The sequence below is a fragment of the Anopheles coluzzii genome, chromosome 2 (genome assembly GCF_943734685.1).
Source record: "Anopheles coluzzii chromosome 2, AcolN3, whole genome shotgun sequence".
NCBI classification, from domain to species: domain Eukaryota; kingdom Metazoa; phylum Arthropoda; class Insecta; order Diptera; family Culicidae; genus Anopheles; species Anopheles coluzzii.
Genome location: NC_064670.1, coordinates 53,374,485 through 53,401,333, shown reverse-complemented (window position 1 = coordinate 53,401,333; position 26,849 = coordinate 53,374,485). Strand labels below are relative to the sequence as shown.

At 47.3% G+C, this 26,849-nt stretch overlaps 1 protein-coding gene and 1 long non-coding RNA gene across 3 annotated transcripts in view; one reads left to right on the top strand and one right to left on the bottom strand.

Annotated features, from left to right (window-relative positions):
• The first annotated feature begins 41 nt into the window (after positions 1 to 41).
• Positions 42 to 26,849, top strand: part of LOC120953835 (uncharacterized protein ZK757.2-like) — a 30,792-nt gene continuing 3,984 nt past the window's right edge. The window contains exons 1-3 of the mRNA XM_040374132.2: positions 42 to 1,707; positions 5,943 to 6,053; positions 10,710 to 10,934. Of these exons, the coding sequence (XP_040230066.1) occupies positions 1,647 to 1,707; positions 5,943 to 6,053; positions 10,710 to 10,934 (397 nt within the window). The 5' untranslated portion in view covers positions 42 to 1,646. The remainder of the gene's footprint in view (positions 1,708 to 5,942; positions 6,054 to 10,709; positions 10,935 to 26,849) is intronic.
• Positions 11,592 to 14,926, bottom strand: LOC120953836 (uncharacterized). Of its 2 annotated transcripts, none has more exons than XR_005751413.2 (2): positions 12,488 to 14,926; positions 11,592 to 12,087 (listed from the first exon to the last, which is right to left on the bottom strand). It is a non-coding gene; the product is annotated as an uncharacterized LOC120953836 (long non-coding RNA). The 2 variants fall into 2 exon arrangements; XR_005751414.2 differs by having other exon boundaries at positions 12,511 to 14,926.

Below are 26,849 nucleotides of genomic sequence, written 5' to 3'. Positions count from 1 at the left end.
GTTGGCCGTCGTAAAAGCCAACACAATCATTCCATTCATTCGCAAAAAACCAAGCGTCCGCGTCGATCCTAAACGCCACCGGAGATCCGTAACATTTTGTTCGTTCGGTTCGATTTCTCGTTTCGGTTTGGGTGGATGTTATAGCAAACAGGCTACCTTCGGTTTCTGCTTTCTGGTTGACGCTCAGTTCTGTTGTCCTCGTAGCCGTATAGTTTGCCTTCCCTTTTTGGATTACCAGCAAAACACCAGCAACACCAGCCGAGAGACAGCGCGGAAACAAATATATATTTGACTTACTGTTCATCTATAAAGTGTTCGCCTAAGACGTGTGTTATCATCATCACTCGGGATTGTTCTGCGTTGTGCACCGAAAGTCATCAACACCGCGTTGAACGAGTCACACAAGCTTGAGTGTAGTGAGTAATCGAACGAATCGATTGCTGGAAGAAGAAAAAAAGCCCAAAAAGTGCGCCGATGATTCATAGCCGTCTGCTTGCGGGCTGGAACCACAGTGGTGATTCAGTTTTCATCATCCATAGGCAAGTGGTTGCGAAGTAGGCGCGCGCACTATTGTGTGTCGTGTCAGTGGAAGTGGATCATCGTAGCGAAGACGGCGAACGGAAACACGGCTAAATCACGTCAGCTGAAGCATTTTCCATAGAGCAGTGCTGCTTTCCGTAAGAAAAGCGTGTAAAGAGTGATTGGTTTGCCCTGTCGTAAGGTTCATATCCAGTAGGGGAAGACGAAACACAGCACAAACCCTTGGCGGTTTAGCAGTAGCCCCGTGCATGGAATACACAGTGAACCAGGGCTAGAGTACGAAGCAAGTTTCTTCTAGTGTCCGCACTGGGTTGTTGCGTTAACAACCTCGATCGTGAAACAAACAAGTTCGCAGAACAGCGAATACAAGTGAGGGAGGAAGAGTGAGAGGAGAGGTGTATGCGAAAAAAATACCTTACATAACGAGGCTCTCTTATGATGATGAGCGCACGCGAGTGCATACTGCAGGTGTGATTCATTTCGGTTTGAGCAAGTCGGCAATCTAGTGTAGAGAGGAGTAACGCAAAACAAGAAGAAAAAGAAAAAAACAGCTATTGCGTGTTCTGCTAGTAGTCGTGTGCAAATCGCATCAACGCCAGTGCCTCCCAGTTGTAAAACCGTTCGGTGGCACATTATTCTTCGTACAATTGGCGCTCGTTAAGCTGCGTAAGCTGCGCAAAGCGATCTGGCTAAGAGCATCTACCAAGTCGCGAATGTCGCATCGTGGTAATAGTTCGTTCTTGTTCTTGACATCCGCGAGTGAGTTCGGTGTTTTATCGACCAAGTGTGGATGTGTGTACGTGCCTAAAGCTCTTGTTGAATAGTGACGTGAAAGTTCCCCCTCCCCCCTTCTCCCCCGTTTCTCTCAAGATCACCTGTTAGGGCCATTAGTTCCACCCCCTGGTAGTGCCTTGTCCACCCACCGGTGACCATCAAGTGTAAAGATAAATACAATCACCGCAACTGACAGGCGCCCCGGACCCAGCTGCCCGAGTGACGCCGACGACGACGAACCGCTAGCAGCGGGCGCAGCCTCATCCGTCACGCCGGGCAGTACCGGGCGCAGCAGCAGCAGCACCAGCAACCCCTTCAAAACGTCCAGCAAAATGAGAATGAAACATAAATCGCCCTGCCTGATGCTACGGTTTATGCCGACAGATAAACACGGTAAGATACATACTACAGATCACTGACGCGCTTTTCTTCGACCGGACGCTTTTCCTCGGTGCTATCGTAGCACGCGTAAAAACACAGTACGCGGAAGTTTCTAATGATTGTGTGTTTCGTTAGCAAATGTCAACATTGATTGATGATTAGGGGGCCATTGAATTCATCACACTCGTGAAACCTGCTAACGATGTGTTTGAATTTCACGTTGAAAACAATGGTGAGTGGGTTGATCACAGCGGAAGACGCGTATGTCATTGGCTGAGGATTAAAGACTATTTATTTTAATTTGCTTTATGATGGGTAAGATAATCCACAAAGATTATCAAAATTGCCACCGAGAAGCAACTACGCACTCTTTTAAGCCACTATCTATACAATGTAATCTAATATGCAGTGCTGCAGCGCTCAATTCTTGGAACAAATCATAACGATTCATCCTCCGGGTCGGCGAAGTATTTCATCGACAGCTCCGAGAAATGAAGTACCAAGAAACGTGGCGGCGGCAATGTCGTCCCGCTTTGCTCTCTGGGCACTCTGGGTTGCGAGCTTTCTGGTGCGGAAATTGCTGAATGTGCGTTTACCGCGAATTCTCCATCCCTCGCGGGCACTTCCCGGTCTTATGCCCGCTGCCATCGAAGAATCGAACACGAGGTTCAGCGCGTTCGACGACTGCATAAGTTGTAACAATCGAAGATGCTGACTGATGTGTTGAATGCATTCTCCGAATAAGCGATTCCTTGCAGAAGAGTTCAAATGGTATTTAATTTAGAATTCAAATATGTTTACATTTTGCTTAAAATACTACCAATTGTAGTTTCAAAATTCGCTAAACTCTGCACTCTTGTTCCGCAATCGAAAGCGAAACAAAATCTAATACTTCGCTCGCAAGGTGTGCAGGTAAGCACGAGTGTCACCAACCTTCACGTTTGTCGGTTTTTTAATACATGGCATGTCGGGCGCAAATAAGTTTGACATTCCACCGACAACCCGCAATGAATCATCACTGCGACGATGACGACGACGACGGCAATGGTCTCGATCGTGAAGATGAAATGGATGGATAAAGAATACCGCAGAAGGTTCCACGGCGAGCGTGTTTTGATGGCGACGGTTGAAACGGGCAGATGGGGCAGGATGGGGTCGGTGCGACACATACCCAACCACCAAAACATAACAACAACAACAACAACAATCCTGCACGAACAGGGCTGTAAGACGCGAAAGGTTGCGAGGTAATGGTAGTAACTATTTGCGGTTAGTAATACCACCACATTTACCCTTCTCTCGCAGATTGAAACCCACCCAGCGAGCATAGGGATAGCACCAGAAATAGTTTCTTTTCCTGTATTTTGACACAATTACAAGGCATCGAAACGATACGGGTTGGGTTGGGTTGGAGAATAATTTATAAAGGTTAACGTGTATTTTTCGCCACAATGCTTCAAAACTCCCAGTTTGGAAAAATAACATTAGCCACAAAATTGCATAAATTGAACAATATTGAAAGAGATTAAAATGAAAAAGCAATACTAATTTGATCCAAAACCTCTTCTACAAAACAAACGTCAAAACATTCTTGAAGTACAGTTTGTGGCCACTGCTAATGATACATTTGTCTGCCAGTGAACTCACACCAGTTTGTCAGTTCGTTGTCCGTTGACTAGAGCTTCATTTCCGCAGGTTCCTACGAACCGTGAGCAGGCCAATCTAAAGAGCGGGACACACCAATCACCATTAGCAAGGAAATCATGACGGGCACGAGGGGGAGGAGAGCGGGAATCACTGGGTGGTAAATAAAGGGAGCCCTCCTGCGGTGGGGTCGAGCCGCCGCAAGAGCACCTAAGAGCAGAAGCATTTTTGATGTCTAGAAATAGCAGCGAATAGCGTTGCGCTATTCAAGATACAACCTCTTCCCCCCTGCTGGCCAATTTCGATTTCGAAGATGAGTCATCACCCGTTGGCCGTACGCCAGGGGTAGTGTGTCTCGAACATCGCAGAAAGAGCACACGCCACGAGCGGGCGGGTTTGTATGTGGTGGGAATGAAACCGGGAAAGAGTTTCGTGCACGAGTTCGCGTGCACTTTACTATCGCACGATCTTGATCCTAACCGCAAAATGGGAAGAAAAAGAACGACCAGTAAAGATGCTATGTGTGTTTCTGTGCGTGTGTGTGGACGTATGAAGCGGGATGAAAATAATCCGCATCCGCGTATCCACCGCCCGCTCTGTCCACGGATTCACATTACTGGGGACGATCCCAGGGAATGGAAGAGAAAGCTACGAGACGAATGGGTTGCTGCGTGTGATGGGTCTTTCGGATCCCAGTCGAGCCGTGCCGTCTGTGGTGAACAGATGGAGCGCTGGCTGTCTGAGGCAACTGGTCTCCGCGCTGCTTGCTGCGGCACGATCGTGAATTGATCGAAAGGAATGATGCAGGCGGTGGGACCTTCTTGCGGGACTATTTTTAAACTCTAATCCATCTTTTCCGCGCTATCCCCAAAGCAAGGACGCCAACACACACACATACACTCACATGGGAAGAGGGAAGAGTGTAGATCAGATTGGATGGACGGGTCATTGCGGGTGTATTTCTAGGGGACGTTACACTAATTGATGCGGTAACCGGCCCACTAACAAGTTTTCCGAATCGGAAAGGTTAGTAGCCGCGCACTGAGTAGCCTCAAACACAGAGACAAGCGGGAATGAATCAGAAAGCTGATCCGTTTTACTGTTTCGCACATAAATCACGCTGATTTACGCTCGATTTGCTAATGATGAAACGAAGTGTAGCAATAAAGAGGATTTATTTTCAGCTGTCTGCGCTCGCGCACTGTACGTCTGCCTATGGCCCCGCAGCACGACCATTCGGACTGTTGGAATCAGCTCGCTCGAACTGTGAGCGCCGTGTATCGACGAGCTTCTATTCGGGCAACACACTTTGACCTCCAGTGCGGCCACCTTCCCGCCATCTCTTAAACTTTCGACCGACGATTCGGTACGGTCTGTTTATGCTACGAACCTTCCGCCCACCTTTCCTCTCAAGTGGTGAAATTGCCTCACGATCTACGCATTTCAACACAGGCTCAGTACGGCATGACTCATGGTTTTGGTTGTTGCCGGTTTCGGAGGGAGAATCCGCGTGAGATTTGTGGCCCTCTGTGTATTTATTGAAAACTGAAAGATAAAGCGAGTACACTAAGCATTCATGCTACTTCGTAGCAGCTCTTTCTGTTCGTCCAGTTCGCTGTAAAAAATATTCCGATTTGTGATTTGTGTGAGCAACAGCGGGTATGAACACTTTCAATCTAAAGGAATCCAGAAGAAAAAAAAACAGTTAGACCACAGGCCTGTAGTAAGCGATCAGTTACCGAAGAGGGGCGAAAAAAAGCAGACAAACTGCTGCCCCAACGAACCAAACTACCGCCTTGCTGTAGTCACGACTTTTCTGGCTGGAAAGTGCGCCAGCTCACTGACAAACTACCACCACCAGCCCACAGGGGGCGCATTCCTTTGCAAGCAGCAACTGTGGGCCTCGGTGTGCCTGTGCGAGAGAACCAGTTTGGTACGGGCTCGGAGAAGATCGGAGGTTTGCCTACACGCGCAAACTGGGCCGCGAGCGGGAATGCTCTCAGCTCTCGCGCCTCAATTCCATCTTCCTGGCGGCATTTGAACGACCTTTAAAGGTTTCACGCCTGAGCGGGCCGCCGATCGATCGACGATCGTGTGCTCGGGGAGAGGTAGATACCATGCTGGTGTGGGTTTCGCCATCCCGCAATTGTTTTATGCTGTGTGTGCAACGCTTCCAAAAGCTAGTCCAGGTACACACACCTGGCATGGCAGTGTGCAGGCTAGTGTGTGATTTCTCCGTGACGGTGGTTGCGAAGAATCCGAACAGAAGCAAATAATTGCTGCTAAACGCCGCAGCATACCGATCAACCGAACGCTACAGAGCCGTGAAGCATAAATGGCCATGCTCCAGCGATCACGTTGATCACTCTCCCATCAGCTTCAGCTTAGATGGATAAAAAGACTGGCGAGAAGAACATAAATTCACCACCGACCATGACGGAGAGGGAGAAAACTAAAAAATCGCGCCCCTTGATGTTGTACGCTCTGCTGTGTGTTGCAAATAAACTTTCGCTTTCCGGTTTGTTTTGCTTCCGTTTGTTTTCGTCTCTTTTAATTTGTTCTATTTCTTTCCTATTCTGTCTCTTTTCATCACCGATCGGCAGCCATCCACGGTCAGCACAAACGGCACAAAGATAGTTGCGATGATTCATCCATTGCCTCCAGCACCCGAGTTCCTCTGGCGCGCAGCTGCTCTAGTCCTGCGGTAGCGTATGGTAAGTTTTGAGTTCTGCTACGATTGAATGAATGCTCCGAATGCCGACAGCGGGAATGGGGCTTTTGGGGAAACGTGAGATGCGATCGACATCTGGTGCCCGGCTGGCAGATAGTATCTGGAGGAAAACCATTTCCATTCACACAAAAGTCCATTCCCTTCAACAATGGAACAGAAAGGATGTTGGGGAATGGAAGAGGTGGGGGGAGAGGAGGAGACGGGAAGGGTCTTGAGTGCATCCCCGATCGCGATCGCAAAATAAAGCCAGCGATGACGCGCCGAGAATATACACAACAAACCACAACAAATGTAACGTATACAAAGCGGCGCAACACAACACCATTAGTTGACTGCAGCCATTTGACACTTGTAATCTGCCAAACGCGTAGTGATTGTTGTGTGCTTGTTTGGTGTGTGTTATGACGTCAAGTGCCGGATCATGGGAGCCATCATCCACACAGCCACCCGGTGTCATGTCAAAACAAACCCGAGCAATGTGTGTACTATTTTATTTTATTTTGTGGTTCTTTTCCCATTTTTGTGCCATCACCATCGTTGGCCGTTTCAATGAAGGTGGTGTGGCGGCGGATAACGGGGTCTGCAGATAATGGTCTAGCGAGATGGCCTTTCGGCCTCGTAAGTTCGCCCCTTTTGGGTTGATTTGTTTTTCTTCAGCCCGATGACGTGTGTGCACGTCGCAGATTTGCATGGTTTCGTAATCTTTTCGCCACCGCTTCTTGCGAACGCGGCAAGGGGAGAGTCCTTTGCTCTCTGGCTCGTTGATGTTCGGACGATGTGACGAAGAGGAGGATGCTGATTTCCCCTAGCCCGAGGTAAACAGCCGGTACCTCTCTCGCAAAGCAACGATAGTGGCAACGGTCGTTCGAAAGGCGCTAAACAGTTGCGTAACGTGCAGCAATTGTTGTGACTCCGGGAGCGGGATACTTAAATTACACCAATCATGCGGTCCTCGCTCGACCGACCCGACCCCGAGAGTGCGGGGCCGGTTTGGACGGTTCTGTTGATAAGGCGGTGCGTTTCTTAGGCTGTAGACGATTATCCAATTGATGGATTGCGTGTTCCGGCCAAATCCGTCCCCAATGATCCCGTTGGTTGACCGGGTGGTGTGGTCTCATCATCGCGTGTACGAACAAACCAGATGGACAATATGATGTCACTGTGTTGGCTGTCATTTATATATTTATTTATTTTTATGTATAGAAACCTCAATCAGACCGTTGTCACCCGGTGGGGTATAATATCTTGCAGACGCGCGCTTTCAACAATGTTTTAGAAAAGCGTGCGGAGACGGGTCCGATCTGACTCATCGCCACGAGAAAGATTGACGGACAAGCTATACTTTTTGTGCAAAGTTATTTACTTCAACCGCGCTGCCTTTGTCTGTTGTTTGTCGTTCTGTTTGTATTTGTTTCGACTTTTTTAACCACAAAGTAGAAGTAGAAGAAGTTATAGTAGAAGCGGGGCTTGATGTGGAGTCGAGCTAACACACCGACCTGCCCGAAATGGCAACCGATATTTTAAAGGTTTTTTTTCTCTTGCTCGCTCCCACCTGCTTCCGGACTAGTGCGTCGGTGGGTTCCAGTGGTCGTCTTCGCCGTTTTTTGAAAAACGAAAAAAACGCTCAAAACAAACGTACAATAAAAATGTCACATTTTACGCTGGAGCGTCAGTCTCTGGCAGCCATGACATCATCATCCCGGCTCCGATGACAACACACGTGGATGGGATGGACCACGACGCCGTACGAACTGAATGTACTCCACTGCTAGGGCAGGCGAGAAAGCAGATTTGTTTTTTGCACAATTAATGCGTCACTGTTGGGGAAGATGTTACTTGGTGAGGTGTTTCACGCTTGATCCTGGCGAATATATTTCAGCAACGTACGAGATCCGAGACGCAACGCAGCAACGCAGCCATCTCGGTCGGTGGTCCGGGTAAAAGGATGTACAAAATTAGAGCGCTTGGCTAAAAATACACCCCCGCCAAGAGGGTAATTAGCGAGCGTGGCAACAACCGTACGAGAGATCCAACGTGTGTCCTACCAGACAGACCGTAACGGAGAATGTTTGTGTGCCGCCCGATTGATCATCGATTCGGGCGGTACCACTCAATATGTGTTTTAGGTAAGCATCATCTGCCACCATGGCAAAGGTTTTCATGTTGCCCGAACCGGCTGGAAATGCGTTTCTTCCTGGTTGCGTTCCATGGAATGATTTCACCTGTTTCTTGTGCGCGCGCGCTTGTGTGTGTGTGTGCGGTGTGTATATTCACACATATTAAATACACACAAATGCAAGCGCACGCCACGGTTGAGGGGAAAAAACAAACGAGAAAGTCGTTGGGGAACGGTGAAGAAAAAACACAAGTCCAGAGAGCGGGTCAAGCAAGAAACCCGAATAGATGTGTTGTGTTGCGCGTTCGGCTTATGCTGCGAGCATGACGACAAGATACAGGCATCCAGAAAATCAACCGTCGCTGCCGCCGCTACCGCCGTATCCGGTTTCAAGGCCGGTCGGACAACTTTTCGCGTCACTTTCCTTCCCTGCCGTGCGCTGCTGCGCCACCCTTGCTCAGGTAAACTCCACCTGCAACCGCGCAAAGGTGTCTCCCAACGTTGCCAACGGGTTCTCTTCGTGTACCGGTGTATGTATGTCCGCCCGTGTGTGTGTGTGATTGCGTCCTCCCATAGCGATCGGCCCTTTGGTGCGGTTTGCCAAGGAAATGTGAGCACGCATTTGTGTGTGTCTGTATGGGTGGTTGCATTAGTGTGTGTGTGTATGTGCATTGCAGAGGGTTGCAGACGCTAAGAGCAAAGCGCAAACCCATCAGATCTCAGTATAACAAACTCTCTGATCCTGGCTGGCAATTTGTTTTTGGCGTTGAACTGCCAACTGCCTCGCTTTGTGTAGAAAGAAAAATTGCACTCCGGAATGTGATGCCTTTTAGCGTTGCTGGAAACTACCACATATTGCACATCTGTACAGTGTGCCTACGGTCGCAGGCCACGGTCTGTTTGGTGGTCTTAGCCCAACTAGAAGGCGTTATGTGTGGGACTGGCGGCTGGAGTGATATATTTCTGCGAGTTTTTTATGCTTCGAGCCCACATCACACTTCTTGCGATCGAGTTCTATGGCATGTGTTTATAGCCGTGCGTACGCTCAGGAGGCAAGAATAAATGTTTTGAAGTTTGTTCATTTTTATGAAAACTTTTGGCTTCTTTCACATGTCTTCGAATCTAACAGCTCAAGAAGAGAGCTAAATCGTTAGGATGGAAAGACTATGTCATCTGATTGGATTAGTTTTTAAGTTAAAGTCCTTATCTCCATGCCTTCAATGTAGTAAAAGATATAGCAATAGCGAGAAAAACATGAGTTCTATTTTCGGTTTGGAAAAGAAACCAATTTCAAAAAACACTACTCAATGTTCGATTCATCTATTAATATCACCTCCAAAAAAACACCTCTAAAACCATGTCTGGATATTCAATTGATCAAATATCGGTGTTGCTCTCAATCGAGTGCCTCAACAAGGGTGAAAACTGACGACTTGTGCACCATAAATGCAGACCTAATAAAACCAACCAGCAGGCAGCAGAAGTGACCAATCAACCGATATGTGTATCGACAGTTGGTATGTGTGGTAGAGCTCGGCAGCACGTAGTATGGCAGCATATCATTGAACTTTAATTGAACCGCAGACTACGCACTTCCCGCGATAGCACGTTCTGGCCACGCCATTCTCTCGCCTGCCTGTTCGTTACGATCGGTCGAAAGTGTTTGCGAAGGTACTGCTTGGATAAATATATTCCAACAGTTGCCCACAAACACACACACATGTACAAACACATCGTGCATAACTGTTCCTAGGCGGCTAAAAATGGTTCAACCCGAGTGGTGCCTCCTATACGTCAGCTATATTTATGGTCCGATGCTCGTCCAGTGCGGAAGTTTCCAGTTTATGAATGGGGAGACAATTTTCGTTATACACACACTGGTTTAGGTCCCGGGGCGATAACGAAGCCGCTGCCGCCACCGCGCTTAAGCGCAACCACTTCGCGAGTTCATTGAATCACGCGCAACAACATTAGCGTCTCTCGATTCAACTTCATGCCCGTCAGTTTTCAGTTCGGGAAGGACAAATTCATTCGCATCGGTTCATATGGAACGAAATCGTTCGGGAACGAAGTTTAGTTCTTGTTTGTTTGGTGTTTTTTGTCTGAATCTGCCTCTCACACCAAATAAATCGCTTCATTAGAAAAGCATACATTCTCTGTTAGGTTTCGATCGATTTGGATTGTTGCGCTTCAAACTTCTTTTCTCGTTTGCAAATCAACCCCAAAAACGAACCAAACGGGCCGAATGGTGAATCCAAAGTGTAAGTCACGTTTTTCGTGTCTTCTTTTACCTTTGCCTTGGTGTGGATTCGCGGAGAGTCGATCTTCGTTTGCTGTTGCGCAAAATTGTGACATTCTTTTGGGGTGGAGAATAATGATACATTTAAGTCGTAAAATGGTATAATCTCACTGCAGCCATGTCGGATTGTCTATGGTACTTTGAAATGCATCGAACGATAAATCATTATCTTGAGCTTAAACTGCATGCCCTTCATTTCTGTATCTCACTTTCCCTCTTCACAGACATCGAATCGCACCCAGCATCACACGTTTTCCCCCATCTGCTGCTCGGCAACGGTCGGGACGCGATCGATCCGTCAACTGTCGGTGCAAACTGCGTACTTAACGTCACCTGCCAGCAGCCGAGTGGTCAGCTGAAGCCCGGCCTCAAGTACAAACAGATCCCGGCCAGCGACACGCCGCATCAAAACATCAAGCAGTACTTCCAGGAAGCCTTCGACTTTATCGGTAAGTTTTTAAGCGTTTTTATGTTGAACAGTACATGTACACCGCATCTGTCAGCATCTGTTTGGATAGATATAGATTTAGTGGGTGGTGGTGCATGGCACGGGACAGCATTTTGCTTTGTCAAAAGCACCGTGCTGAGAAAAGTTGCAACAGGTGTTGCCCGCACGGTGTATATGGCCAAATCCTCAAGGCCGGATAGAAACTACCGCCTATCGCTGAGGTTGCTGTTAATTGGCAAAGTTGAATGAAATGTTAACGATGTTGCTTTTCCCGCATTTTCTGATCTCATCGTACTCATCCGTACGATCACACCTACTCCTCTACCCCCTACGATAGCATCGAGGCGCGTTTCTCGATCCGCTGATGATTCAACGCTGAGACGTAGGAAATCACTAACCCAAAACAGCAAGCAGAACACTCACAGACGAACAACAACAAAACAAAAACAACCCATACTATCGCAAAGAAATTTAAATTCATGCGCGTGTCCCAAGATGGAGCCTACCGAGGGAGGAGGAGAAGGAGATGACAAAGAAACACCAAGAAACAAACACTACAGACAGTAATAACAAAAACGCAACCTATCCCGCCAGGTTGACGCATTCTTTATCGTCTTCACAAATGGCGAATTTGCGTGAAAAAACATAAAGCAAAACGTTGTTTGACGATTTTTGGGAGTTTATTTTCATAACCGACCCGCCCAGCCCAACCGGGGAAAATCCTTACCAAAACACACATCCAACACACACGGTGCAGCCAGGCCCATCTTTCATCTGCGGAGGAGGGGGATGTACATGTTGTTACTTCTTTGCCACTGTCCTTCCTTATTTTTTTTTTATTCTTTGCCTCACGGAGTATAAGGATGATCGCATCGTCCACGATACGTAAGATTTTAATTTTAAACACATCGGAATGTGCCGGTAGTATTGGAGGAGCCGGAAGGGGGGGGGGGAGAGAGGATTGTGCCATGTATCCATTTCCAATGCGGCAGGCTGGGTGATCGTCAACTCTCGTCGCCTGTCGCGGGTCACCTGAACCAGATGAAGAGAAACGGCTCTTGCGCTGCTTCCACCAGCCAAACAACTGCATTTTGGACCCGCTGGAAATCCGCCTTATTTATTAGTGCATTCCACCATCTGCCATCTGTCGTAGTCTATAACGAAAGGTGTGTGTTTTTTAACGAATAAAAAGTAATAGTACCATCGAATGTAAAACACCGCAAAGTAACTTCGTATCGACCGTTACCGTTGCCGTCTTCGTAGTCATCGATGATTGCAAGTGAAAGAGAGAATAGGGAGAGAGGGTGACTAAAGAGGGTGGCTTGGGGCAGGGGTATGGTTGCCAACTGTTGTGTGTGCGTTGCTCGTTGCTCATGCGAGAAGTGGTTGTGTGGTTCAAATATAGCAATGACATCAACCACCACCATCATCATCACCGTCGCTTTAGTGTAAATGCTTTGGTTGTTTGATTTTGTTCGTCCCTCTCTCAATCGCTCTCTCTCTCTCTCTCTCTCTCTCTCTCTCTCTCTCTCTCTCTCTATCATTTTCGCTTACCTCACTCCCTGCTCTCTTCTCACCTTCGTGTGTTGCCCGGTGGTGTGTCGGTAGTATTTGTTGCGAATTCATAAATTCGCTTTGTGGTGTCATTTACTTTGGCTACAACGCTATAAACGCCTTTGGTGCCGTGGCCAGCTGTTGGACGGTAGCCAACCAACGGGCTGGTTTCTTTTCGGCAAGATCTACACCAACTCCTGCCTTGAACTCTTCCGGTGTAGAGGCGCGGGAAGCAGGAAGTGTAGCTATGTTCTGGACGACCTTGCGATGTGGCGACGGCCACCCGGAACGTGTGCGGAACTTGTTTGGGGACAATCTAGGAAGGATCTAATTTTACCGTGTAGTGTACACGTGGTCACACCTCCGTCGGTGTTCTCTTTCGCGGAGCACGCCTGACGAAACCTTGGTTGCCTCGTTGGATTAGGATTTCCTTAAATGTTTACCGTTAGGTATAGACCGTTATACTAATTACTACATCTTGAGGTCATTTGAGTTATTGCTCAGAATTGCAATGCTCCTCTAAACCAGAGCAGTTTAAATGGTCCAGCACGCGTGTATTAATAGCAGATGCAGGCAGTGGTCTTGTAAAATGGGCCACCAAATAGCTCCAACTTCCGGGAGCCATGCCGTCTGGGGGTCTCGATATGTGTTCTAGCGATGTGTTGTGATATGCTGCCAGTCGAAAGTGTGGAGTACACATGCGGTCCTTACCACGCTCCCAAAAGTCCGCCTCCTTTGTTCATTCCTAACCGCGCAATTCATGATGATTAGTATGGGAAACCGAAAAGCAGTGCTCTTCACAGCTGTCACCGGAAAGAACATACGGTGGTGTGGTTGTACGTTGTTAACGCTTATCTGTTGCTAGTGGTGCGGTGAGTGTGCAGCAGCAGTCCGTCTTTCTGTGGTGTGTGGCCAGCTTTATCAGTTTCTTGTGGTGTGGCTTTGAGGGCTTTGTTTGTTGGGTACAAGTACGTAGGACACTAAAATATGTACTGAGTCCCATTCGGCGGGGGGGGGGGGGGGGGGGGTAAATTGTTCGTGATGATCATCTCCAACGTAACAAGAGTGGCCTTTGTGATAGTATTTCACCTTCTTCTCGCACCCCGAAGGGCATTGGGACACTTTTAACAATGCGTCAATATAAGACGTTGCCTTCTCCAAATAGAGACATCTGCGTAAATCCCTTTCAAGCGCATATAGGATTACACGAATGAGGCCAAATACTCGGCCCAGTGGTACGCATTGGCACGGACAGCTATGATGGATTAAGTCGATATGCACCCGTGACGACTCACCGAGAGAGCTTCCAACAAATAAGGCAAATGTCAGCACACCATTTCCTTTGCTTAGCACTGCGTTAAGTGGCTCGGTCGCTGCTTAGTAGCACAATCCTGCCCTAGTGCACCTGCTCCGAAACCCCTTGTTTAGAACCTGCTACCCATTGTATATAACCTACACTGCTGTATGAGTGCCTTCGGGCGTGTACAACACCGCGCAACACTAAGCTCTCTACTATACCAGCACTACCAAATCGCGGTAAGTAATGCTGTACATTCGCTCTCACTTGTTCGTCAAAGGTTGTTGGGTAAATATGGCATTCTCGCCAGCTGTGATGGAGGGGGGGGGGGGAGGGTTGGTGGTGAAGCTGAGAGAAAATAGAGGAAGGTTAGAAGGTAGGGGGGAGCACAAAGGGTGACTGGGTGCTCTGTTGCTTCGTAAACTGATAGCGAAGCGACGGTGTGTAGTATGCGTTTGTATATTTGCGTGTTTTCGACACGGACCGCACACTAGAGTGCGAGCGAGCAAACAATAGAGTGAGAGAGATAGAGAGATAGAGCGAAATAGGAAGGGGCAAGGGAGCTAGAAGAGAGCGGCTTCATCACCCTTCGCCGAGTCGCCTGCCTTGCCTGTAGCTCGCTTGCATTGCGGTATGTTTGCGATGAGTCACGAGCTGTATTTAAACACAATTAAATGGCACGATATGAAACGCTGGTGGTGCTGCTGCTGCTGCTGGTTCACTTTACTCACGCTCTACTACCACACACATGGCCAAACCGTTGCCACATGACCATGGCCAACGAATGGGTGGAAGGGGAGGCTGTTGGTGCGCAAAGGCGCTCGGTTAACGGGGGGAAGTTGCGCGCTCGTAATCGCGACCGTGTCGTAGTGGCGCGCAAGACCTGCGAACCGAACCGAGCCGAGCGCGCGAATGACGCAAAGTAAACTAAAGCAACACACACACAGACAGACAGACACAGCGGGCTCAAGTTGCTCGAGCGAAAAATGCCACGCGAGCGAGATTTGGCGTCCTTCGATGGCCACGGGACGACTGTTCATCGACACTTCGGGAGTTAATGGCGAACCCAACTACAACAAAATATCAGAGAACATCAACCTGTGACCAATAGCAGTAACAGGGTCATCGTTGCAGTAGTGCAGGTAATGACGCTACTAGTTTATAGTAGAAAAAGGAAGAGCATATAGCCATGTTTGACAGAGACAGTGGTAGGTTGCTACTATGTTCCCCCTATCTGTGGGGGGGGGGGGGGGGGGGCAAATTTGTAAAGGAATTTGCAACCACCAGCATAATGTCGCAGCCCAAAAATCTATAACAGAGGTCACATCAAAAGGCTAGAAGTCGCGTGCGAATGTAGCGCAAAATTGGGGCAAACATTTCGGGACCTCATTGCGGGTTACAGCACGCACTGAATTGAATGTAGCGTAAACCACACGCCCGCCCAACAAGTTTGAGTGCGAGGGTCACATTTCACCTTCAACAATGAAGCCCCACAAATGGGGGAATGAATCTGAGCACGATTTCCCGAATTTCTATGCTGCCAAATTCACTGCAGGGACAAGGCTTTCCCTTCGAAGAGGAAGGAAGGAAACTTTGGTTAGCTGGCGTAATGATACTGCGAATGACTCATAGGTCGGCTGCCGGTGTGTTTGTGGGCTGCGAATTATAGGGTTGCGTGTTCTGTGCCGTCGCTATTAAAAATTCTCATGGTCTGGATTTGGTACTGGCCCTCTCGGAAGCACCAAAGTCAGAGTATTTTCCGCCAGTCCAGCAAGCTAAGGTACCCGAGTAGCTAGCAGCAATCCATCCAGAAGAGGGCAACGAAGTTGAACCCGAAATAGAATAGACCCGACTTACGTGACTGGGCTCAATTAAACGGTAGCGCGTTGCTTAGAAGCAAAACAGAAAAAGTAACATTTTGAGGGAAAGAGAGGGAAGGAAGGATCCTTCCTTTCCACTCTCTAAAGAAAGCGAGAGAGATAGAGGGTGTGTGTGTGCATGAAGCGTGCGCAAATGGTAGCTAACTATGTAACATGGGGCTTTACCTACATTCCACGGCTTCCGATTTACATGACGGGCAGCGCGATGTCGATATAACAGTAATCCTCACTCTTCCCGCTGGCTGCCACGTGTAGTCAGTTTTTTTTCCAAGCACCTGCAGCAGAATATTTCCGATAAGCTGCGACAAAAAGGACACGTGTTCTAATTTGGTCGTCGGGCATTGCGTTCAACGAGATGACACATTACAGGCATCCGAGCTTCGAAAGAGGGGGAAAATGGCCCCGATAGGGAACGATATGATAATAAACCAACCAGTCAACAAGGGGACGAGAGGACGGCGCAATTGATTATGCCATATGATATCAATAGATAGCCGTGAATAACTTATCGCTGTTTCCTTATCCTTCCAAATTTGAACGGTGCATTCCCCCCATCTATTGCGTATGAAGATGGGTTTAGCAGGCCACAGGGATAATTCCCATATCATTTGTATGCAACTCGTTTCTGCTCGTGTGTATTAGAAGTAAAAAATGGGTAAAAATAGAAATGCAGTTGAAAGTGTAGCTGTAACTTTTAATAAGGTTGAAGAGATCAATAAAAGACTCCACAAAAACCCACTACAACCCAGCACCTGCATGCCTCTCAGCTTCTGTTTCCGTCCTGTCGCATTACGGGGGCAAGCCCGTGTTCGTCTTTCGCCGTTCCCTTTCTAATCACGAATATTTAGAGCACATTTCACCACAACGCGCTGCCGGTCTAAATCGACTGGCACACTATTTTTATGCGGGCTGGTAGAGAGTATCCCGGTCACACCTACGGACCAAATGTACACTATCGCGTACACACACACACACACACACACCCCTCAAGAAAGGCCTCCTTCTCTATCGTGATGTCGCACTCCGCGTCGCCCTACCGGGTGGTGCTGGCGATGATTCATCACTCACCGTCATGTTGTTTGTTGGGCCTGTTTTCAATTGCCATCGATTGTACTTGAAGCCATCGTCAACGGCGGGCCCGGCTTTTGGGGTGTTGCTGTTGCGGGGATAAGGTTAAATGCACCCCTCAACTGGTTGACGGTGTCGCCAGTTATCGAACGGGTGCGATGTGTAATAAGGCAGGCTGGTGCGCATGTGGGTTATAATTGGGTGCTAATAATAATAGTCGATCGCAACACTGTACTCGATTAGCACATGGCCGCCATATCACACGGTCACGTGGGAGGAAGTCGTCCTTTATTTTGGCGGTGATAGTGTGGTGGTGGTGGTGATGGTATCATCATCCTTGGCTGCTTCTTATCGGCATCGCCCGTTTGCGATCGATCAACATCCTAGGGGTGTAGACACAACGTGACGCTGTATGGAAAAATGTCGATCAACCATCGTACCGAGCAGAGTCAGTACATCATTTTTTCACCCTACCACCCCGAGGTTATGGGCACCAAAGCATGCAAAGTCCCCTCCGTAGAACCAAAATAAATCATTGCGCGAGCCAAGAACAAGAGGGTCTGGGAGCACCACCAGCAACGACACGGCGCACCGGCGGAAAAGTAGCAGCTGAACAAACGTCGTTTGCACGATAACGATTGCACCTAGAGTGTTCCCAAACATCGCGCATACAATGCGGTTCGGGGATGAGTCAGTGGCCACGGAACGGTTGGCCGGTCGAACGATTATGTAAATAAACCGCAGCACTACACACACACACACACACACACGCACTGGCATGTATGTAGAACGACAACATGAAGCACGAGCATCGAGGGTGCACAACACACACTGTACGACATTTTAATGCTACAGGTCGCGCACTGTAGAGGTGAAAACCTCCCCCCAAAACACAGAAAGAGAGAGAGAGAGAGACAGATCGTGTGTGTCGACCCAAGGGAGCTAGAGGGATATGGTTAGTGAAAGATCCGACGGAAATTGGCGATGGAATTAATTCCCAGAGTCCTCGTCGGTTTCCCCTTTTTTTCGTGCGACCGGATGTCTGAGTGATGTTTTGGGATGTTTTAAATCGATGTATGTTTTCGGCACCACTTACCACTGGCTACCCCCTCGTATTTGAGTAGCTTTTATCGGGGAAACACCACTCTGCTCTCGATGGTGATTCCCTGTTCACGAGCACGGTTCTTCCTGGTTCATGATAAACGGTTTGATGCGCATTGAAGGAGTATTGCCCCTAAAGAGCGCACCGTAAAGCACAACCAACGTGTCACAGGCGCTTGTCGTTGGTGCCTATCTAAATATTTATCTAAAATTTATCTAAATTTGCTGTCTTACCCGGGATTTCGGAGCCCCTATTTAAAGGGGAATGTTATACCCAAACGATGCAAACGGAGGATTAAATATGCTAAATGTACCATTTTCCATGATCCTTGGCATGTGAAGGGGAGAGCAGCGAAACGGGTTTCAGCTGGGAATTCGGTTGATAAAATTGGAAGGATTTACCCATCCTTCTTGGAAAACTTCTAGCTAAGGCACAAGCTGAGCTGTGGCACATAATGAATATTTCTTCTACTTGCATTAAATATGTGTAGCTTCCATAAGTGGTTATTTTGTTATGTACTACTTTTTTTAACACAGCGGAAGTCTAGGAGACTGTTGCAAGATTTTCTTGCCCAAGCGCCACTCATAAACTATTTAACGTGCCAGTTAATTATGGACACGCAATCACCTGCAGTGTCTCGGATGGCGATGTAGTGTAGTGGGGTCTAGGAGCTTAAGCCCAAGCAAAACACATGACTACAAAGACAAGACTAGGAAGACTTATTGCGTATGATAAAAGGGTGCTTACATTGTACGCTCGAGTGTGCTTTGGATAGTTTGATTGCTGTGAAATCATTTATTTATTTTAAACTCGGTTGGAGTAACAGTTCAAGATAGCTTTAGAAAGAAAGCCAGGAGTACAGTTCTAGTAAAAATGAACGTGAAATGTTGGGGGTTTCTACTATATTTTATGAAATATTAATCAGAATATGGCTTATTGTACACCAAAAGAAAGGATATTAAATTCCCCATCTATTTTGGCTGCAAAACATATTGAATTGAATTTAAATTAAGTGCATTTCCTTGTGATTCTCCGCTTTTTTCACGGTGAAACAATAATGACCAGCGGAGAATAACAGGAAAATGCATTTAATTGATCATTTCAATATGCTTAACATTCTAAATAGTTTGGGAATTGAATATCCTTCCTTTGGGTGTACGGTAAGCCATATTCTGATTATTATTTCATGAAATATAGTAGAAAACGCCAAAATGTCCCGTTCACTTTCACGCAAGGTTTAAAGCGACCTTAAGCTGTTATTGTTTAAATTTAGTAGGAAAAACAGGTCATTAATAACCAAATCTGGTATACAAAGGAACCTTTATCCCACAAATCAAATGCTCAACGTTTGGTATATTGAACTTGGTAAGCACCGTCATGTCGACTAAACGATAAGAGTCTGTTGGCATATCTGTCACCACGGCAGGAGTATACACACCCAAGGACAGGAACCATACACTACTCACGAGCGTGTGCCACAAGTCCTTGGAACAGAATTGTTCTAGCACTGGAATCGGGAGCAACGAAAGCGGAGCACTGTGTTTTTTCACCCCCCTCCCAAATGGACAACCCTTCTATGCTGGTTTCAATCGATCCGATAGCTTGTGGTCGTGCGGATGACTCACTTGGCTCCTCGCAGCTCACAGCCTGAAGTGTTATTCAATAGCCCGCGCATTCCCTGCACTACCAACTCACCCAGTGGTGTGCTGGCTGATCGATAAGACGTTGACGGTGTTATTCGTTGGGTGTGACAGAAATAACAACTCAAATCAATAGTTAGACGGAAGACAAGCGGTAGTCGCAGCTAAAGGGAAAGCATAACAGGAAGGTAGCGGTTAGTACTATTGTTTTCCTTTTTTTCCTCTCCCTTTAGCTGATGGTGGCTCTTATGCAGTGAACGGTGCTATTATGTAGTTTCTTTACTATGGTTTAGTCTATTTATCACGAATCGTGCTAAAGGTGATAATATGGTTCGAGTAACACGATGACGCGAAGCAAGAACAATAAATAAACGTAGCTTCTGTGATGTGTGTGAGGCTTGAGAGCATATACCAGTATGTAACAACTTAGATAGTGTCATAACAGCAAACCGTGTTGTTCCTCGCTGTACGGGGATGGTTGTTACGTTGATAAGAACCACCAACCGGGCCGTCGCATATAAGAAGTTTACACAATGTTTACTACACTTGAGCCCCGGGCAGACGATGCGATGCTTAGACATGTTATTTCCGACTTGAATAGATTTATTGTGGCCCTATCCATCTCGGAGCAAAACGGACAGCAATGACAACAAGCTTCTCATTCTATGAGCTCGGCAACTGTTTCCTAATTGCTTGGTAACTCTTTTTCACACTTTCGTATAACATGAATGTGTTTCCTATGATATCTTCTTAGTAAATAAGCCCACCTTTTAGCTTATCATTTTTAGGTCGAAATTGTCTGTACGCATTATGAAAGGTTTTTAAATAAACACTTCGTTTTTTTCCTAAAAACTGCCAACCATAATTAATGAATCCTTTACGATTGTTCATCGTTTTACGCCGTGCACCTTAGTGGGAAGATAACGTTACAATTACAACCTGTGCCCTAGGCTGTTGATGTTGGAAGCGATGATAGTAAAGTAGGGAACAAGAGTGTAAGAAACCCATCCTGATCGGGGACGGCAACCTGCTCGCCGCAGTTTGTTTGACGACGAGTCATCGCATCAGAGCGCTGAATGGCGCAGTACCCGTTTCGTTCGCTCCCCGTCAACGTCATCATCACTCAACTTAACTTCTAGTGGTGTCTAAACACGCGGCAGCCGTACTGAGTTGGTTATCGCAAAAGGATCTTCTCGCACGGAGCCAAATGCACACATGTCCTCGAAGGGCGTGCGGTTTGTTCGCAGTGCCAAGTGATCGCTTGCCCAGTAGCGTCATTGGGGCAAATTGATGAATTGTGAATGTGTGTGTGTGTGTTTGGGAGCGTCTGCGCTTAATGTGGCGCCTTTTGCAGGCATGTTTACCATCATTGTTTACCCATCACACTCCACGCCGTCCATGAGACACTGAAAACAGGCAGTGTGCGCTCTTCCAGATAGTGTTTTGCTCGTGAAGGTGCGTACAGCTTCCTCTATCTGGTACGCCGTCCTATGGGTCGGGATTCGCACAAATCAGGAGGACCTATCACACCACCCCAATTCCGCAATCGCTTTGTCCCTTCGAATTTACTAAACCGAAGCAAATGGAGCAGCAACCATTATCGACGATCGCCAACGTCGCTGTGAGGTTGACGCACACGTGTCCCATTAACGCCCTGGGCGCTCTCGAAAGGGCAAGATATGTTCATCCGCCGTAACTACCCCGGAAGCACAGCATCATTTAGGCGCTAAACGGAGACCATCGAGGGTGGTGGGGTTGTTGCAAAGTAACAGAAAGGAAACGAAATAACATAAAAAATGCATCGTTAAACCGAGCTTAATTTACCCTGGTTTAAATTAAAACCCAATACAATACAAGCGGTCCTTACAGACCGGAAGAGGAGGTCGCCCTGCTTGCCAAATGTTGCTAACCACCGTCACTGGTCTCAAAAGCCGGAAAACACTGATAGAGCTAAAGAAAGGGGATGCTGCTACGCAAGAACTGCTAGACCAGATGAAGTCGGTCGCGGTGACTCATTTCGTGACTCCGCTACTAGGGTATTTTTTTAATGGACGAGGGAGGATTGAACTTCCATCTGCTGCTAATCGGGCCGTCGTGGCCGTTGACGACGATGACGGCCGTGCGGAAATGGACTTGTTTTCATGCGATTTGTTTGATGCGGTTTTGATGCGATGGTTGATGTTTTTGGGTTCGGGTTGAATGAGCGTAAGAGCGAACAAACCACTCTAAGGGATATGCGCAGGAGGGTTGAGGAATGAAAAACAACATATACAAAAGTAAGGAAAAAACAGGGAAGCCTGGATGTACGGACGCACGCAGCGTGCCAATCATTCTCGGACACAAAAAGTGAATTTGTTAATTAGATGCTGAGGTTGAAAAGGGGGAAGGTTTTTGTTTCACAACTTGAGGGATTTCGTGATTGAATTGAACTGATGCTGTGATCTTATTTATGTCAGAAGTCCTGCATGTTATTTACTATATATGTTTTGAGCAAACGTATTCGACAACAGATCCTTAAGGACGACAAGCATTCGTGTGCTTAGCAAACGTTTCCATTGCACAATCCGATTATGACCAATTTCTAGGGATTTGCAAGATTCGCGTCTTTCGAAGCTACGCTGCCTTCGAGTGGCAGCATCTGGCATTTCGTTGTTCCTTCCGGGAAGCTAACGAGACGAATCGCTTGCCACTTGAAGGTACTATGTAAATGCTCGAAAACGACCAACTTGCGTTGTTGTGGGCCCATCAACTGCAGATGCTAGGTATCTCGTTTGCTCGTTTTTGTGGGAGAAACGGACCAATCCAAAGAGTGTGTGTAACCTTCTTGGCGAGCGAGAAGGGAATAAACCATTGGGAAATGGAACCGGAAAGCCATAAACACCCCTCGGGAACCGTCTGTTACCAATATTTTCAATTACAGTTTGCTTTCCGATAATACGATCTGCCCCTGCTGTGCCGTCAATGTTGGTTTGAAGGTTCTGCAATGTGTATGTACGACCTGCTGATGCGGCCTCTGCTCCTGTTTTTGCTAGCCGACATTACCGTCATGAATTTTACGAGTTTCTTAACGCAAAGAAACAAGGGAAAATACGTGTCTGGCAATTTCGGCTGCAGGGCTATGCTGCGCACAGGGAAATCTCAGGTCGGAAAAGCGATGAGTAAAGTCTTGCACATATGTGTTCATTACTCTTGTGTCCTTTGTAAGAACGTCGAGAAAAACGTACTTCACTATTGTTAATCGTTATAACACCTTTCGTTGAGCATAGTTGAGCGATTGTAGCAGTTTAGTCAAAAAGGAAACCCCCTCTTGAACTCAATTGTCGCCCCGCCCCGCCTCTGACGGCATACCCCTTTTTCCCGCCTGTCACGATTTTGACCAACTAATGTTGGCGAAGAACACACAAAAGCCACCTCTGCTGCAGTGTGGTACTGTCGGTGTGTGACTCATCTTGCGCAGACTTCTTGGGCAAAGCAATAGCAATCTCCTCGAATGACCTTTGCCTAATGGCGTGACGTCATGGCAAAGGCCACCGCTCTCTTGCGGGCCAAACGAACGTTTCAGCAACAGCCATTGCAGCACCGCACAGACACACACACGCACAGACAACCGGTTTGGTGGACACACATTCAACCACACCACACCGTCATAGCTAGGTGTTGCTGCTCCACCAGAGCGACCCCTTTGTGCGGGCTGTACTGCTGGGAGTAGGAACCAAGTGAGGACGTGTTTGGTTTTGCCAATGTATTGGTTTGGCAAAAGATTTCACCAATACGCGCACTCTTTTGATGGTTGGTTCCCAGCAACGCTTCGCGTTTGGGCTTCCGAGGCTCTGAAAGTTGACCGGGCCGCTTCCACATTCCAGCGACTCTGCCGTTTGGCAGCGACCGCTTGACGGTAACATGTGAAATCTTTACACAGCATAGAAGCAAAGCAATGATGTACCGTACCACCAGTTAGTTTTTTTAACCGTTGAAATGTTTGTACATTGAAGAAATTAATAAAAGCCAGCAAAAGCGTACATTGTTTTCCCCCATTTTCCAACATATTTGTTCTTCTCTCTTATTTCGTTATTCACACCGATTAAATTAGTCCAATAAAATCCTACCGACCGTTTTGGTAGGGCGCTTCGGGAGAGGTGTTAAATTGCCTGCAATCGAATCGGACAGTGGCGAAGCAGCACCAAATCGTCCTTATTGAATTAGACCGTTGGGTGCCAAAACACAAACGCGGCCAAGAGTAATAGCTTCATGTCATCCCTCCCCGACCAAACTGTGGCCCTTCACTGTCAGAAGATTAATGATCTGCGCCCATATCAGGGACAGGCATGAAGGAACACTTCTATTCTCTTTCGCACTCTGTGCTGTGTGGGAAATAAATGGATGCAACTATCATCGGCACCATCAACAGATAGATCACTTTTCGGATGCTTCCAAAGTGTCGTTGTGATAAGAAACCTCCTCTGCTGTTGGCTGATTTCTGGATGGGCTGGATAGGGAAGTAGCAACAATCAACCTTTTAATACCCTTCTCGCCTCTTTGCGCAATGAGTCGCTTTATAGTTTGAGAATATTTGCACAATCCCCGCGATGGAGAATGGTGTAAATATGGTGTATACCGAGCCACTTTCACATCTGCTGCTAATAGAGAAAAATGATTGTCCTAGCCAGTTAGGGGGAATCCACACAGTCCGCGTGTTGGCAATTGCAGCCCAAACGCAAGGACGACGTACACACGTTGCATGTCATGTAAGTATTCGAGGAATGCATTTTATTACAATTTCCTGTGACGTGAAGGTGGCAGGACGCAGTTTGCTTACCCTGCTTCCCCTGGAATGGATGTAACGCATAGTGGGTTCTTTTTTTTTTTTTTGCTTCGCTATAGCAATGATGATTCCTTTGGTTGGTATTAGGGGAAAACCCTTCCGTTGAATTCCATTCCTCTGAACGTTTGAAAAAGAATGAACTAACAATGCTAGTCCAAAGTCGAGCAACGACCAGGGAAGGAAGGAATGGGGGAGAAAGAAGCCTTGAATCCCTAACTCATGAATTATAACAGCACTTGGTGCAATGGTGTGGAATAAATGGAAAATTTCAAACCTGCCATGAATGAATCATACACCGCCGACGCGTGATCTGTCAATAAACATGCTTTGCCGCCGGAGGGGATGGAAGATAGAGATAGTGGTAGAACCCATTACCCATCGTGCAAATAGCAGCAGCATCCAGCAACGAATCCAACACACACATCATCCAGCACAAAATGATGCACTCTGTTTATTCTACACATCCCAAAAGAGAGGACCGGTGGGAGGAACGCCAAACGATTCTAATTAACATCCGCGAATCAGGCGCGTGTAAAGACACGCGGAGAGATATGTGCATGCACGCGCGGGGAGTCGTCGTTCATTCAAAAAGGCAGCCCGTGCAGCGACATCCGTTCCCCGGCTTTCAGGCAAGGGTTAGTGTGTTGACACACGATGTATGCAGATCGTGAATCAAAAGGTTTCAATTTTTGAATGGGGTAAAACCACCAGCACTGCGATACTTATTGTGTATCAGCATGTTTTTATTGTATTTTGTTTCATTTGGTGTTCATTTGGTGAATGGTTGTGGCAATGAAAACACAATATTGAGCTCAACAATCGACACTCCAATCCAATGCTTATTTGTTGTGTTTGCTTGGTGATGCGCTTTTCATTCCTGGAGCGTCGGGCGCCCAACACATCCCATCAACACACATGAGTCATTTCGAGCTGCCCCAAAGATGCAAAAGGTAAATGATCGCCGTCCCTCCCGCAACGCCTTCGAAGATCATCTTCACAAGGTCTTAGGCAGCGCATAAACACGCCCTCGGAGAACAAACCTTTCTCGGGAAGCTGGTGGCGGAATTGTGTACATCTCATGTCGGTACTGTGAGAAGAAGGACACTTCACTCCAATGACCACTCAAACATCATCCAACGTGATGAAGGCGGGACATGGAGGGGGAGGGTGTGTTGTTTCTGATGTCATCCATCGCATCTCTGCCTTTGGGAAGAAATTCGATCCGCACCGCACTTCGTTTGTCTTTCGTTGGAATCCGATGATGTCAGAATCGGAATCGAAGGCGCATTACACAAGATCGATGGCAAAGATCATCTCTGCCAGATGATTAATTGATTACTAATTCGTTGCCTTCTGTCCACCTTACGGACGGCGTCATGCGACAGTAACGATGATGTCTGTATTTCTGGAGCATTTTGTAAACTGCAGACCACCAGCAGACCACCACAATTGCAGCAGCCATCAACAGCCGCCATTGTCATCTACAACTACATCATCAAGCTGTCAGCAGCAGCAGCAGCAGCAGCAGCAGGCAGTCCTGGCACAAACCCAAAGGATGAATCATCATCGAGTGCGCAGTTGCTCAGTGAAACAGGGTAAAGAAACGCAGGACACGCAATAGAACAGCAATAAGGGGATGCTGTCGCCAGATGACTCACGCACGCATCCTGCCCGAGCTTTTGGTGTGTTACATTTTTTTATGTTCATCCTGTCCCGAGTTATCAAAACATTACCCAAGGATAACAGATTGAGGAAAAAAACACACACACACTCTCAAACAGACATGCACACACCACCTACTCTAGTGCCTTTGTCAGTGCAATGCAATCCCTATTTGTGTAACGGGGGGTATCACGCCATTCGTCGGCAGATTAAAAAGCATTGATTTCCTCCATTCCCTCTCGCTCTATGTCCTGCCCGCGGAAGTGGATGTTTTGTTCGGAGGACAGAAAAGGATCAAATGTCACCGGGTGTTTGATCCGGTAGCATGTTCTGATTCCTCCATTTCAATTCCATCCATCTTTGAACGACCAAACAACGGTTAATGTTGTACGATGGTTATTCTACACCAACACGCTGAGCCCTTCATCTGGGTCTTTTCAATTTCGATGTGCCATTTAAGACATTTACAGCGCAAGTTTGTGTCGCCACACTGCTGTCCCTGCGTCGTGCTCTGAATGAGTCGGCGAAAACGAACCGTGAACGAAAGGGATAATATAAATCCTTTGTTATTGCAGCCTGGACCGGCCTGGTGCGCTACCGTGACGTGATTAAAAAAGTGCTCTAATTTGTATAATGGCCCTTTCGGCCAGCGCGCCAGGATTTTTGTCGAGTTTTCAACAGTTTCACGGATGTTTACCCCATTTCCCTTTTTCATTTACTGCCACTGTACGTCATCCGGAAGTGATTGATTAATGGAACGGAGGGTGGCAGCAGTGGCCACTGTTTGGGCAACTCGGGCGAACTCTTGTACATCGAGCAGCAGCAGCAGCAAAATTTGCAATGGCGATAAACAAGCTGTTGCACCTCACACACTAGTATTAAGGGATATTT